At 41.1% G+C, this 15,709-nt stretch overlaps 1 protein-coding gene across 1 annotated transcript in view; it reads left to right on the top strand.

Annotated features, from left to right (window-relative positions):
- The window catches only part of si:ch211-195m9.3 (galaxin), a 32,814-nt gene that overhangs the window by 6,930 nt on the left and 10,175 nt on the right, over positions 1 to 15,709 (top strand). The window contains exons 5-14 of the mRNA XM_050062068.1: positions 1,494 to 1,616; positions 2,772 to 2,945; positions 3,868 to 4,041; positions 4,732 to 4,836; positions 4,957 to 5,133; positions 7,300 to 7,313; positions 9,975 to 9,997; positions 10,308 to 10,411; positions 12,838 to 12,929; positions 13,563 to 13,789. Coding sequence (XP_049918025.1) covers positions 4,032 to 4,041; positions 4,732 to 4,836; positions 4,957 to 5,133; positions 7,300 to 7,313; positions 9,975 to 9,997; positions 10,308 to 10,411; positions 12,838 to 12,929; positions 13,563 to 13,789 — 752 coding nt within the window. The 5' untranslated portion in view covers positions 1,494 to 1,616; positions 2,772 to 2,945; positions 3,868 to 4,031. The remainder of the gene's footprint in view (positions 1 to 1,493; positions 1,617 to 2,771; positions 2,946 to 3,867; positions 4,042 to 4,731; positions 4,837 to 4,956; positions 5,134 to 7,299; positions 7,314 to 9,974; positions 9,998 to 10,307; positions 10,412 to 12,837; positions 12,930 to 13,562; positions 13,790 to 15,709) is intronic.

Raw genomic sequence — 15,709 nt, 5'->3', positions numbered from 1 at the left:
ATATATATATATATATATATATATATATATATATATATATATATATATATATATATATATAACATACATAAAGTGTCATCACTTCTTCAGTATAGACATCTGTGGAAAATGTTGTTAAATATCATATGAATTCTTGAGTTATGGCCAAAAACATGTTTCATGACCCTTGACTACCAAAGTCTAATCTAGTCAGTTTATTCTTGAGTCCTAGTGAATGTTTGTGCCAAATTTAAATAAATTCCCACAAGGCATTCTTGACATATCACATTCAGGAGAATGAGACAGACAAGGTCACAGTGACCTTGACCTTTGATGTTCAACCACCAAAATGTAATCAGTTCATTCCTTAGTCTTAGTGGACGTTAGTGCCATATTTGAAGAAATTCCCTCAAAGTGTTCTTGACATATCACATTCACGAGAACAAGATGGGCACAAGGTCACAGTGACACTGACCTTTGACCACCAAATTGTAAACAATTCATCACTGAGTCCAAGTGGACATTTGTGCATGTGCCAAATTTGAAGAAATTCCCTCAAGGTGTTCCTGAGATAGGGCACTTGCGTGAATCAGACAGATAAAGTCACAGTGACCTTGACCTTTGACTTAGGGGCCCCCAAAATCTAATCAGTTCATCATGGCATCCAAGTGGACGTTTGTACCAAATTTGAAGAAATTTCCTCAAGATGTTCTTGACATATAGCTTCATGAACAAGGGAAGTACAGACGGAAAACCCCAAAACATTATGCCTCGGGCAATGGCTATTGCCAGTGTAGAGGCATAGCTAGTGCAGTCTAATAAAATGGTCCTGTGATATATTCTATCTTTATGAACGTAATAATGTTCAGGGTTTATTGAGATCTTGATTCAACTGTGCAGCAGTTTTTGAGGCTGTAGTTTGTAATGTTGTTAAATTTTATTGCCTTAGACTGAAAGGTGTAGCTAAAAAACTGGAAACTGAGTGTATTTGATGAATATTACAGCAGCGTCACTACTGCTAACATCACTACTCATTATTGCATCATTACACCTTCTGGCTAATAAATCAATAATAAATCCAAATAAATACCAAATGTTATACCATATCTGTGTGCCAGCATGATAAAATGATATGATAAAAAAAAAAGCTTTTATAGTGTAATATTATTTCTAATATTATTTTAGGTGTTTCGGCACAATCAAAAAACATTGCTGGAGCTGTTTTTGTCTGCTCTGTGAATTTTTGTGTTTCACTCAGCATGATGCACATAACACATAGTACAGATGATGCACTTTCATGGAACACACAAGTATTGTTTCCATTAGCTCCTCTCTGACCATCTTCTGTGCTGCTTCCAGTTCAAGAACAAAAAGATGGAAAAGCAGCTGTAATACAAAGCCTTGTGTTTTGTGTCATCGCAAATGGGAACTTCCCAGCACTGTTTTGCTCCACTGTAACATACAGCACTTCCAGCTGTGACTGTGGTGCTGATGTCTGTGTTTGTATGTTACAGATGGTCTCAGTCAAAAGGTGTCAATTTGCTGTGGACTGAAGGCCTACGACAAACTCAATGAAATATGCTGTCAGTTAACCGTCGTAGCCAAACCTGTGCCAAAGGCCCGATGTTGTGGGAAAGGTGAGAAGAACTGGACACAATTGATGGACATAAGGCATCGTATAAACATACAGTATACATTTACAAAGTATAATTTCTTTAGGTTCTGTTATTGTAATGTGTACCATTCCCACTAAAAATTCCCAATTGTTCATTAAGGTGTCCATTAATTTTTAGTGACTGAACAACAACCAGACAAGTACAGATGTTTGTTAAGAGCATATTGAACTCTGTATAAGGACAGCAACTGTAAGGCTGAGCTAAAGAGCTTAGGGGCCGTGCTCACCAAATCATTTTTACCTGAGGCCAGCGTATTTTTGTAATTGTATTCAATGGGGCACTGCATATTTACGCTACACTACAAACGCCAGCAGCGTGATGAGGCATTAAATGTCTGTTTTGTGTTGAGCGCTGCATGTTTGCCTTTTGTTCTGAGTGCAGAGAGCTGAAAAATGACCAACTTTAGGTTAAACGCTGCACTCTTCCCTGTCACTTTTCCGTTGCCGTTCAATCACAGTGGAGGAGGGACGAATACCACAAAGACCAACTGTCAAATCTTACATGTACAAGTGTTGACCAACAACAGCAACAATGGAGGAGAAATACATTTATATATGCATATATATGTGTACTTCTTCTCATGAACCCAGACTGGTGTGTCTCCCTACGTGCTTCAGCCTTCCCTTCACCCAGAGCAAGTTCTCTTCCTTGCACCAAAAGTCTTACTCCCACAGATATTCCTTATCATTGCAACCAGATGCAACCAAAGCATCTCAGCTGAGAAAACACTGCGCCTCCAAATTGCTCTTAAGCTCTGAGCTGGGCATTTCCTGAGAAGCGCCTGGTGTTTTTTTTAGCTACGAACAAAAGGCCTTGGTGGACACAGGCCACACAAATACATGCACCCTGTCAGGTATTCTACACATATAAATATAATGATTATCCGATTCAAAATTACAGAAGTAGATTACGGAAAATGAATGATTCTGCTGATGTGATGTTGCAACTGTTTCCCCTCAGTCTTTCACAATGGTACATTTAACGCATATTATGTTGTGTTTTATTGCATTCTATCCAAACACTTGTGGTCTGCAGGACATATAGAGGCTTGTCACCTCAGTTGTGGCTAAGGTAAAAATGATACAGTTTTAATCATCTTCTTGATCTTCTCCACAGAGGCTTATGATGAAGACACACAGTTGTGTTGCAGTAAGAGCAGGATCATCCTGGAGAGAAATTCCACTGACCATGAGTGCTGTGGACAGAAACAGTACAACAAGAAGACTGAGTGCTGCTGTCCAGACAATCTTGAGATACAACCCAAACATTCCAACTGCTGTATGGAGTCATGTGCGTTTGAACATCGTCCCTCACCTGTCTGATGCATTTTTATGCAAACCTTTAAAATCTGTTGACGATTGTTACCTCAGGTTTATGTTTATTACTGAACATTTTACATTGCATTGATAATAATAATTATTATAATACATTTTATTTGAAAAGCACCTTTCAAAACACTCAAGGTCACTGTACAATGGTAAACAAAGTAATAAGTACCTTTGAACAGTAAATTCACCACTTCCTTTGTGCCGCTGCATCATGTCTGCAGCTCTGTACCAAAGTACATTGTACTGTGAAAGTCAAGAGTGCTTACTCCGCAGTGAGATCTGGGGACCAAAGACTGCTTGACTTGAAGCAGTCTCAGTTGACTGAGGGGCCTCCGACTGATCATTCAGATGTCTGACTTTCAAGGGGCAGCCCTAGGGTTTATGTTTATTATTTAACATTAGATATAAATAGAAAAACAAATATGCAAGCAGAGACTCGTCGATAAATTCATCCCACTGTCATATTTTAGAAAATGCTACAGGAGATAAGCTTTTGTGTTTTCTAACTACATGGTGCTTAGAATATAAAAATGACTGCGTGCACCACTCAAAACTCATTTCTATGCCCTAAAAATTCTGATTGTTATCATAGCAGAGGGAACTATTAGTTCATGGTAATTAATGGGCATGGTGTCCATCTGTTGACTTTGTCTTTGTAGGTCTCCATAGAATGAATCCTAACAACACACCCAGCAAACAGATTGATTGCAGTCAGTCAACTGCTCTAGCCTTCCCTGCACCAAATGCTGTATGCTGTGGTAATAGTGAGTAGAGCTGAATCCAAGCACAGTGTCTTAGTGAAAAAAACTCTAACTCATGTCAACTGTGTTGTGTCTGAGGTGAAAGTGATAGAGTTTAAATCATCTTCTTGATCTATTCCACAGAGACTTTTAATAGCACCACACAGTTGTGTTGCAGTAAGAGCAGGATCATCCTGGAGAGAAATTCCACTGACCATGAGTGCTGTGAACAGAAACAGTACGACAAGAAGACTGAGTGCTGCTGTCCAGACAATCTTGAGATACAACCCAAACATTCCAACTGCTGTATGGAGTCAGGTGCGTTTGAACATCGTCCCTCACCTGTCTGATGCATTTTCATGCAAACCTTTAAAATCTGTTGACGATTGTTACCTCAGGTTTATGTTTATTACTGAACATTTTACATTGCATTGATAATAATAATTACTATAATAATACATTTTATTTGAAAAGCGCCTTTCAAAACACTCAAGGTCACTGTACAATACTAAACAAAGTAATAAGTACCTGTGAACAGTAAATTCACCACTGCCTTTGTGCCGCTGCATCATGTCTGCAGCTCTGTACCAAAGTACATTGTACTGTGAAAGTCAAGAGTGCTTACTCCGCAGTGAAATCTGGGGACCAAAGACTGCTTGACTTGAAGCAGTCTCAGTTGACTGAGGGGCCTCCGACTGATCATTCAGATGTCGGGGCAGCCCTAGGGTTTATGTTTATTATTTAACATTAGATATAAATAGAAAAACAAATATGCAAGCAGAGATTCGTCAATAAATTCATCCCACTGTCATATTTTAGAAAATGCTACAGGAGATAAGCTTTTGTGTTTTCTAACTACATGGTGCTTAGAATATAAAAATGATTGCATGCACCACTCAAAACTCATTTCTATGCCCTAAAAATTCTGATTGTTATCATAGCAGAGGGAACTATTAGTTCATGGTAATTAATGGGCATAATGTCCATCTGTTGACTTTGTCTTTGTAGGTCTCCATGGAATGAATCCTAACAACACACTTAGCAAACAGATTGATTGCAGTCAGTCAACTGCTCTAGCCTTCCCTGCACCAAATGCTGTATGCTGTGGTAATAGTGAGTAGAGCTGAATCCAAGCACAGTGTCTTAGTGAAAAAAACTCTAACTCATGTCAACTGTGTTGTGTCTGAGGTGAAAGTGATAGAGTTTAAATCATCTTCTTGATCTATTCCACAGAGACTTTTAATAGCACCACACAGTTGTGTTGCAGTAAGAGCAGGATCATCCTGGAGAGAAATTCCACTGACCATGAGTGCTGTGAACAGAAACAGTACAACAAGAAGACTGAGTGCTGCTGTCCAGACAATCTTGAGATACAACCCAAACATTCCAACTGCTGTATGAAGCAGTCAGGTGCGTTTGAACATCGTCCCTCACCTGTCTGATGCATTTTTATGCAAACCTTTAAAATCTGTTGACGATTGTTACCTCAGGTTTATGTTTATTATTGAACATTTGAAGTTTATCTGCCCACTGCAATCCACCCTCATGAAATAAGAAAATGTTTTGAATAATTACAAAGACAATATTTCTTCAATCTGATTGAAATCATTCAGACCACAGAATCCAATTTAGCTGCTTACTTGAATGCTAAAGAGAGTGATGTGAGAAGACGTGCGTTCACATGCACTAACACATCCACATTGTAAAGTGGTTCCCCCCACTGCTGCAGCATGTCGCTACCCACACACCAGCTACATCTCCTAATGTTACTCCCATGAGGGGCAAACATGCACGAAAAAATATGATTGTTCCAATCAGAGAGAAATGATTGAATGAGGTGTTTACGTGGTTATTAGGTGCTTATGTTTTCCTCTTGAAAGGATTATCAAACACCCCTCTCAACTCGACTGAAATTTCCTACAGATCGGGCCAGTCTCTTCCGATTGAGGTGGTTATATGAGGCATGTTTTTCAAGCCTCCGCATTGGAGGCATTCATCCGTCTGTCCATCTGTACATATGTATTTCCCATTCTTGTGAAGGCAATAACTCAAGATTGCCTCAAAGGAATTACTTCAAATTTGGCGCAAACATCCATTTGGACTCGACAATGAACTGATTAGAATTTGGTGATTGAAGGTCAAAGGTCACGGTGACCTCACAAAAGATGTTTCTGGTCACAACTCAATAATCCATGCGCTAATTATGACAAAATTTCACCAAAAAAATGGCTAATAGGATAAAATGATGAGATGATGACATTTTATCCCCAAAAGGTCAAAGATCAACTTCACTGTGTCATTATAATGTTCTGCAAAACACTTTTGTGGCCATTACTTAACATCACATCTCAGGAACAGAAGGGGAGACATTTGGTCAGATACTCAACTGGTTACTCTACAGCCCCGTTTCCACCAAACACTTTCAGTATGGTACCTTCGGAACCAAAGGTAATCCTTCAGACATGGTACCTAGACCTTAGGTCTGCTTAGTGTTTCCACTGCAAACAGTACCCTTTCATGTGGGCAGGTTGGGTTGTTGTCACTCTCTGCTCCGTCCAGCACTCACTGTATTTCCTCCTTTATCAATCTGCACCTTGTTTATCATCCACAGAACAAGGTTGCACACCGACATTTTCAGAACAAAATAAAAAAGGCTGAGTGAGAGTTTCTCTCAATAAGATACTTAAAAATAGCGAATTTGTGCATTTAGTCCTTCTTAGGCAAGTTTAAGGGTTTAGTGTTGTCAAAGCCCACAGGAACAACGCTCCGTAATATTTTTTTTTCTCCAAGTAAGGATTAGAATATATGCAGTTTATATAATCTGGTGAAATTCATATATTTTTTTAAATGCTTGGCAATCCACTTATTACTAAAAGTGTATGTCATCCAGGATGGTAAATGGACCTGCATTTGTATAGTGCCTTTCTAGTCATCCGACCACTCTTAGCGCTTACAGTAAAAAGTAAAGTAATAATCAAAGATGTCATATTGAAATTTAAGATGTGCTGATAGATTCATGTCGTCAACTCATGTGTTTAGGAATTTTACAAGTAAATGTCCCATCTTAAAAGTTGCCAGTCGGTCCAGTTAATTATTTTTACAAGAGGCAGCAAAACATCCTTTCATTTGATAGTTACAGTTTACTAATAAAACTCTCCACAGTATGAACAGTGGTTACATGAGCCTCAAAACAAGCCACAGCTCAGCCCTGAGCAGAGTGACCATCCGCTATTGACCAACAGACTGCAGTGTTCACAGCTCCACCTTTTAGTACCACATCTGTGTGCTTGGTACCCCAACAGAGGGGGGACCAAAAATGGGGACGGTACTGAACGGTTCCATTGGTACCATCCACAACTTGAGCTGAACATTATGTTTATTTGTGTCTGTTGGTTGTTTTCATCTCCAGAAGCTAGAGAGGATTTACGGCAAATGTTTGAATATGCAGGATGAGTCACTGACACTTGAGCCAGAGCTCTGCTAAGATACGCAAAGTTTGTTGACATCTCTGCTTATGTTTGTTGTTTTTTACCCTGCAAGTGCTCTCAAACTATTTTATGTGCTTTATCTTCGCAGGTGCACCGCAACTGGTAAGAAACAATTTGCTGTCTTCAGTTGATGTGATTCACCTCTTTGTCACGGGAGACAAAAACTATTTAGGTTACACCCATGTCGAAGCTGCCTAAAGTTGCACGCACCATAACAATGACTTCATGCATAGATACAATTTCACTGTTATTCTGTAGCTAGGTCAACAGCTCTGGGTGCTGTTTACTTACCGTCAGTTACTTCATTTACAAACACTCTAACAGGAAATACACTTGGACCCTTGTATGATGTTTATAATGTGAAATTTGAAACAGACTATCCACCTTATTCCTAGCCCCCATGATACTGTGCGTGAATTATGGGTGCCACCTCCGGCGTTGAACCGGGTTCATGTCATTAGTCCGACAGCCCATTGGTCCGACATCCCATTTGTCCGACGTCCCGTTGTTCCGATATGTGACTATACTAGGCTATACTGTATTTGTGTACCATAGAGGATCAGCAAACACAACAAAAGTAGGCTACTGGTCGAGATACAAGTATCATAGAGAGAAGAGAGTGAAACACCATAACCTCCTGTTATTAACTCTGGGGTCCGGGTTGTGTGGGAAGCTGTCTGCGGTGCTGAATGGCTCCCGGCGGGTGTATTTCTGCCTTGATGGTGCGCTCTGTGTCAACTGGGAAAGGCTTGAAGCGAAGCAGGCTCACAGCTTATGTGTTTGCCACTTTTTTTTTTCATTTTAACCCACACCATGATCTTTTCCTGACCCTAACCAAGTGGTTTTTGTGCCTAAACCTAACCAGACCTTAACCACAGGCATCATGATGATTTCGGAACAACAGGACTTCGGAACAATGGGTTTAATATGGTCGGAACAATGGGATGTCGGACCAATGGGCAGTTCCCGTTGAACCAAGGCTATTTCCATTAGCAACAGTTTGTTTACAGTACTCTACAAAAGTACTTTTCAAAAGCAACTGGGAAATGAAACGTTGAACACGCCACCTGTTATAGCTCAAACGGGATTATGTGATCATACCTCTGCCATCTCAAAGCATTGTTTTTTTTTCCTTTTCAATTGAGCATGCTAGCAATTAGCTTGCTATGTTCAGTTGAAAATATTGTTGACTTTAACATGGCCCGAGCTAGCTTAAGGTAAACATCTGCGCCTTCTAATGATTTATGATGACTTATTAAGAGATACTAACACATTCGGCAAACAGTTAACATAATTCAGTATCAATTGTAGCTCCATGTAAAATGAATTAATGTGATGTTTCCCAGCTAATAATCCGCTCATCTGGGTTAACAACAGTGTTAACTTCTGATTTGTTAAAAACTGTTCTGAGTGAAACATGATGCTGAATTTAGCAGCAGACTTCAGTAATAGCAATATATAGTAATAGTATTATATAAAGGAAGTACGGTAAATCAGTAACACATTCTCAGCCCTAATGACTACATACATATTTCAAGGTATGTTGCGGAGCAATTTTCTAATGTAGGTTGAGAATGAAGTCAGACGGGGAAAGACTGTCAGTCTAGGTGTCATTCTCTTCTGCTAATTCTGATTTAACACTTTTTCGCTCTGTCTTGTGAAACTCTTGTGGTTTTATTTCTCATATCAATGGCACCTTTGGCAACAGGAACAATCCCTTTTTGTTCTGGTTACATGTTCAACACACAGTTGCTGAAGACAAAAATTTAGCTTAGACTGGTTGTTAGTTGTTACAGACACGGACAGTGCAACAGGTACCAGAGCTCCGCAAATACATTTTAGAAAATGCTAAGCCAACATTAGTTAAATATTTGTCAAAAACTAAATCAGTATTTACTAAACTGAATGCAAATTACTTTCAAAAAGAACCAGTGTTGGCGGTTAGCCACCAAGAGTAGCCACTGGGACTAACCACAGACAGTCTATGGGACTAACTAGCTTTATGCTACTTCTGCTATCTCACTGGAAGTTGCGCCCATAATCATTTTTCCATTAGTGCCCTCAGGACTAAGGTGGATAAAATATTTACACTTGCAGCACACTGAAGTATATAGAAGGTGGATAAAATAACAGAAGCACCTCACAATATAATGTTATCCACTACAGTAGTTATATGATTAAGCTGGCCTTTGTGAGGATGTTCGAGCTTTGTTTAGAGGGTGTGTCGATTCAGATGGATCAAGTTTACATCAAAAACACACCATGAAGTCATGAGGTGCGGCCTGTGGCATGCTGCCATGCTATTTCTATCAAGCTCCAAGCTGTGACTGTTTAATTCAGTGGCTGAGTACGGCTAATTTAACAGTTGGGGTTTGTTTAACATTTAGTATTGAATTGCGGCCAGAGACTACCCACAATGAATCAGCAAATAGATCCCTGTGACTTTGTAACATAGTTCGACATGTCACAGGAGCCACAGGACTCCGTTTTCTGAAGAGCTGCGGGCATTCTCTGGCCACAATTTGCTGCCAAAAGTTAAACTATCCTCAACTTTAAGTTTAAGTTGCTCACTGCAGAATCTAACCACCACAGCTTTCCACACACATTGCATGGCAGCTTGTTGCACGGTACACTTTGCAGCTGCTTGGTGTGCTCGGTGGTGGTGATGTTGTTGCTTTGCATTGGTATGTTAAGAACAAGGAATGAGCGGTGTAGTAGTCGGAGATACTAACATTTTTGTGTTTTATTTTTTGTGTTTTTTAGAGTCCTGCATCTCAACCCATCTGGTAAGTCAACCAAAGGTTTTACCGGTCGTACTGACACCAACAAAACTTTAGTTTTTTCTATACACTGACAATCATCAAAACATCATTTACAGTAAAAATCTTGTTCCAATAAAGAGTTTCATTAGAGTTAGCAATTGCACACTTTTGGTCATTTTGCTGTACAAAGAATTGTGTCCATGCTTTTGAAACTGCATTTATTTCGTTAACACTTTTATCCAAAGCGACATTAAGGTGAGTGCATTCAACCGTGTTGTATGATAGTGTTCATGAGATTTGTGTTTAGTTTTGCTTTATCTTTGTACATCCACAGCACTGAGCCAAACTCAATTCCCTGTGGGTCATCATGTTACAATCCAAATAATTTCCGCTGCTGTGAGAAAAACCAGGAAAACTCTCTGTGGTGCTGCGCTCCAGGTATGACTGTGGGTGTGTTTGTTTTGGATGTTATCTGATGGGATGTCATGTCTTCATGATGGTGCGTGGGTGAATGCCGGAATAACTTTTACCAGATATTAGCTCATTTCAGTGGCACACAGAAAAACCCTCGAGGATAAACTTCACATAATACTGTGCCAGGAGACGTTGCTGTCGTTATGCCAAACTGTCGGTTGATGATGTAGATGGAAATCCAGCAGGAGTGGCTGATTTCACTTTGGATCTAGCATCTGTAAAAGGCTCTGCAGCAAAAGATAAAATCTCTGACACGTGATTGTGAAAGGTTAAGATGATAGATCAGATTACATGTGTAAGTACATACTTGGGGTCTTTCTGGGGAGGGGTGGAGGTGTGAGGGGTGGTTAGATCGCAGAGGCAGTCATTTGAATTTTAAGCTGGGTTTGGCAATTTTATTTTGGCGACAGTTGGCAAAAATCCCATTTTAAACTTTGAGCATAATGTCGTTCAAGTGATCTGAGAGAACAATAGACTTCTGCACCTTCTCTTGGCTCTATTTGCAGGCTTTAGCTGGTGACAGGAGACTATGCATGTGCACGTCCCTTTGGCGAAAGCCTGATTCAGTGGCAGAGAATCCTGCAGAGAACTGCCTACACTGCAAAGCAACCCAAAAAGGAAAATGAATTTATCAAAAAGAGAGTCTGAAACAGAGTCTGACAATAAAACGTGTCAGTACTGGCAAAGGTTTTCAGAGATAGAGAGAAAATTTTGCCAGTAGTTTGGCCTTTTGATAACTGGAGCTAAAGGCTCATAGCTACGGCTTCAAGCTCATGTTGTATAGCTAAAATGACACTGTGTCCTCCGCCGCTGCTGCAGACCACCTCGCCGGGAGAGGGGCAGGCAGCAGCTCTGGAGACTGATCCTCACTCAGCGGCCACAGCAACTCAAATCCAGCCAGCTCAAACTCCAGCTCCAGGGGACTAGACAGCCCTGATTCCCTGCTGCATCTGCAAACTTTCTATTCTTCCAGTTACACAGGTTAGACTGGGGGCTGCCTCTGACCAGCAGCCCACTGTGACACCCAGCGCAGAGGTGTTTGCGCTGGCTGAATTTGATCTGCTGCCAGCTCTCTTCCTGGTGAAGCAGTCACTGTGGACCACCTTATTCTTCTCATTTGTGGTCTGATAAACAGAGAGAAAGACAGACGGGCAGAGCAAATGCGCTCCACACAACTCTACAATGAAATAAGATTAAATAAATGAGTGTATGGAGGACGGAGAGGGCAGTGCTGCAGGAGGAGGGTGTGTGTAGTATACTATAACTCACCTGCATAAAGTTTAAGAAACTCCTTCTGTGAGTCTTAGCCTACATTTTGTATGACTGTCACAAAACTGATTTGTATAAGTGCTGATCTGCAACAGCAATACATCTGGTTAGGTTTAGGCACAAAAACTGCTTGTTTAAGGTTGAGCCTCAGACCTGAAGCTAAATGACACTACTGAAGCAAGAACACAAAGATCTGAAACGTTTTATAAAAACAGCACTCTGATCTCAGGTATGTGAACTCTTTGTGTTCTTTTCTTTTGGAAGGATGAATGGAAAATTAAGGGGTTTTTTTTCCCTCGTACTGTACTGGCTGACGCCTTTCCTTTCCTGAGGTTCCAGCCAGAGATGTTCCCAGACCTTTAAGAATGTCTAGTCACAAATTAAAACACTCAGGTCATACAAAACATTTAGGTTATACAAAAAGCTCATAATTGTTAAGCAGTAACCCATTTTGAGAGATCAAGTGTTATAATTATAGTAATGTCAAACATTAGAATGTGTAATGTAAACCGCAGAGGAGCCCCACCCTCCCCTGAGGTGACTATCATCTTATCAGAGAGGGTAATTCTCCCATTGCCACATAAAAGTGCTTTTTCTCAGGACGGTAGATCACCTCCTGTCACCGTCTTGTTCAGACCTGGATCCTGGAAACATGGGCCAGTTTTTACTGGTGGGAGAAAGAGTGGGAAAAGCTGTCATTGTCAGTTTGTTATTCATTCATATAGCTGGGAAGTAACACAGGCAGAGAAGCAGCATTAGGATCAGATGAGAGTCTACTGGGTGTTGGTCCCACAGATGTGGGATCTACCCATTTCCCTGTCTACAGCTCTCTGCTGCTTAACTTAAGTTTTTTCATTTACTCAATGCAAAAAAAAAGAATGATGAGAAACCACTCACATGTAGTTTCCCACCCTTTTCAAACTGGAGGTTAGAGGACAGGCTCTTACGCGTGCTGGTGAACACCAGGAAAATATGGGCTGTTTTTTTCCACATGCTTCTCAGTTTTAATGTCTTATTTTCTTGTCTCTCTCAAACCTCTGAGTGACCTTTTACACATGTAATTCTTCCCACACACATTGTAAATGCTCTTTCCTGTACCCCCTCCCCAAACCCCTGTTTAGGTCGATGTGAAGACGCCCCCAGTGTGTATAACCCGCATACACATATCTGCTGTGATGGCTCTGTATCTGAGTGGAAGCCTTGGTTGGATCAAGTAATGTGCTACTGTTACTGTTTCTGATCTACTCAGCTGGTTGGAGTATTTTTCCTGTAAAGGTCAATGGTATTTCTGTGTGTTTTTCTGTTGGAAGCATAAACCACCCTTTCCTAAGGGATTTGAGGGCTTGTAGATACACGGTTCTCATCACTCCTCCCTGGGAAAAAAAAAAAAAAAAAGTTGTGACTTGTGGCTGCCTCATGTGTCTTATAACAGCACTTTAAGTCAAATAAAATGCTGTTTTGAGGAAAAACAGCATATTTATTGAATGTAATCTATGAAAATAATAATATTATCAGTTTTAGAATGGACTGCAGAGCATCCCAGTTATTACTTTAAAAAAATAAAAAGAAAACTGTTTTTGTGCAGCTTCGCTGAGAGGGCCGAAGCTCCACCCAGCTCCTTTTATATAGCAAGCAAGTGTGTTTTGACTGTAATGCATAAAACGCACTGGTAATGTTGGGGTTGGGTACGCTAACTGCATATGCAAAAGGATGATATTACCTTTTTTTGATTTGGGTCTGTATGGTTTTTTTGTCAGAATGTGTTCCCATGTGAGCATTTGGATGACTGTGCCTGCTTGTGTCGCTTTTGCTGCACACTTACCTGTATTTTCTCTGATTCTTCAAGTGCTGTGGAGAGACGGCATACGGCTTTGCACAACCTGGAGTTCTGTGTTGTAATAACACCTTATTCACGGGCGGAGAAGATGGAGAGGAATGTTCAGCGCTTGGTGTTCCCTTCAACCCAGCTAAAGAGACTATGTGTAGTTCTAAGTTTCATGGCTCACCTGGAAGACACTGCTGCGGTACAGAAAAATATCATCCTAAAACTGAGATCTGCTGCGATGGCCACAGGTGATTATGTGTGCATGTGTATTCACGCTTATCCATGAAAATACTTGAAATTCAATTAGATGGTAAAACCTTTTTTAATCAGTTTGGTATGTGTTCTGTGTGCTGCTTGCTGACAGTGTGTCTTCATAGATAATGATGTAGACTGTGTGAGAAACACTTGCTTTCTATGTCTCTTGGAGACAAACTCAGACAGGAGTGACATGGAAAAACTCTCTGGCTCCTTTGTACTGTCTCCGAGACAGGCAGACATTCCAGAAGCAACACTGACTCCGGGCTTGCTTTGTTTTTGCCATACTTTAAATGTTCCAAGCTACTGAGCCAAGGAATGTCTGTGTGCGTGTGCTGCCGCCCTGATGAACGTCTGCTCTGCCTGTCTGTATATTTGTCACATGCAAGTGCATGTGCTTGTTTTGACTTACAGATATGCCTTTTCATGTTTCTTGGGTTTAGGATGTCTTAATAGGGCCCTGATATTTAAGAGTCAGAGCATATTTCAGTCTGACATGTTGGTTAAAGCCACAGTTGGTAACTTATTTGCTGAAACTGTAACTATATTCACACGGTAGCACATGAAACAGACAATCTGTAAAAACAAAAACCATAATCTTCTGCCTCCTTTCATTGCTTCTAATGGATGTTCACAAGCTGCTGTGGAGACTCCTCGACTGGTTGTTTTTGGGGCAAATGCCATCAGAGGCAATAGAAGGAGGTGGAGGGACATGATTTTTTATGCTTCCACGCCGATGGTAGCCGTGGCTGGAGGCATCATGTTTTCCGTCTGTCCATCCATCCATTCATTCATCCCATCCTTGTAACGCAAAATGTCGAGAATGCTTCAAGGGAATTTCTTCAAATTTGGCACAATTGTCCACTTTTACTCAGTGATGAACTGATTATTTTTTGGTGGTCGTGGGTCAAAGGTCAAGGTCTCTGTGACCTTGTCTGTCTCATTCTCGTGAATGCGCTGTCATTTTTTTCTTTTTTTTGTCTTTTTTATTTATTTATTTTTTTTATTGGTGAAATAGAGTGACAGGAACAAAACAAAACAACATGACAGAAGCAGTAACGTAGGACGTAAACAGTAGACATAAGGTGAGTAGACATACAAACAACAATAGACAAAAACAGCATATGTATGGGTAGGGTTGGGTCGGTTCTTGGTAATACCAATTCGGTTCGGTACTCCGTCTTGGACTGGGTTTTTTTTTTATTTTTTACTTTTTTTGAGACCGATTGGACCACATACTTGGGTGGAACGTACGCGGAGCGGACTCCGCGGAGGTCCACCCGGTAAAAGCGGACATCCGCAATCCCTGTGCGTGCAAAGTACAACCGCGCGGACACCACTCCGCGCACCAGTGTTACACAAAAGACAGCTTTGCGTGTAATTTTCACATCGCGGGGATTTTTCATGGACATTTTTACAGGAAACTACAACGCGGAAGTGCACTCGACTATGGAAGCCCAAATGACTGCGGACATTCCGACATTCCTGAGTCCACTCCGCTTATAGTACGCCCGAGTCTGTGAGCACCTGTGTCTGCCTCTTCGCCAAGCGCACAGCGAGCAGGAGAGAGAGAGGGGTGGGGGTGGGGCGGGGACTGAGCTAGCGGGGGCGCAGCGCACCTGCTCTTCGCCAACTGGGTGTGGCCAGGCGGATTTTGTTAGTTTGGCACACCGTCACACCAATCAAATGAGCCCCTCTCCTCGCCCTTAAATGCACCGTGCAAAGGTGTAATGAGAGTTTACTCAATTCGCCATGGCAGAAGAGAGCAGCAGTGTCAGACAGCCAAACTCCTCCCAGGAGGAAACTGATGTTTTGGTCCGGGAGGTCTGCTCGCAGTGTCCGAATATACGGAACTGCGAACAGACCTCCACGGGCTGATGATGCAAAGGTAGCCTGGGAGGAGGTCACCACAA

The sequence above is a fragment of the Epinephelus moara genome, chromosome 2 (assembly GCF_006386435.1).
Source record: "Epinephelus moara isolate mb chromosome 2, YSFRI_EMoa_1.0, whole genome shotgun sequence".
Classification (NCBI taxonomy): Eukaryota; Metazoa; Chordata; class Actinopteri; order Perciformes; family Serranidae; genus Epinephelus; species Epinephelus moara.
The sequence above is the reverse complement of the archived record's forward strand: the minus strand, read 5'-3'. Positions and strand labels throughout refer to the sequence as shown.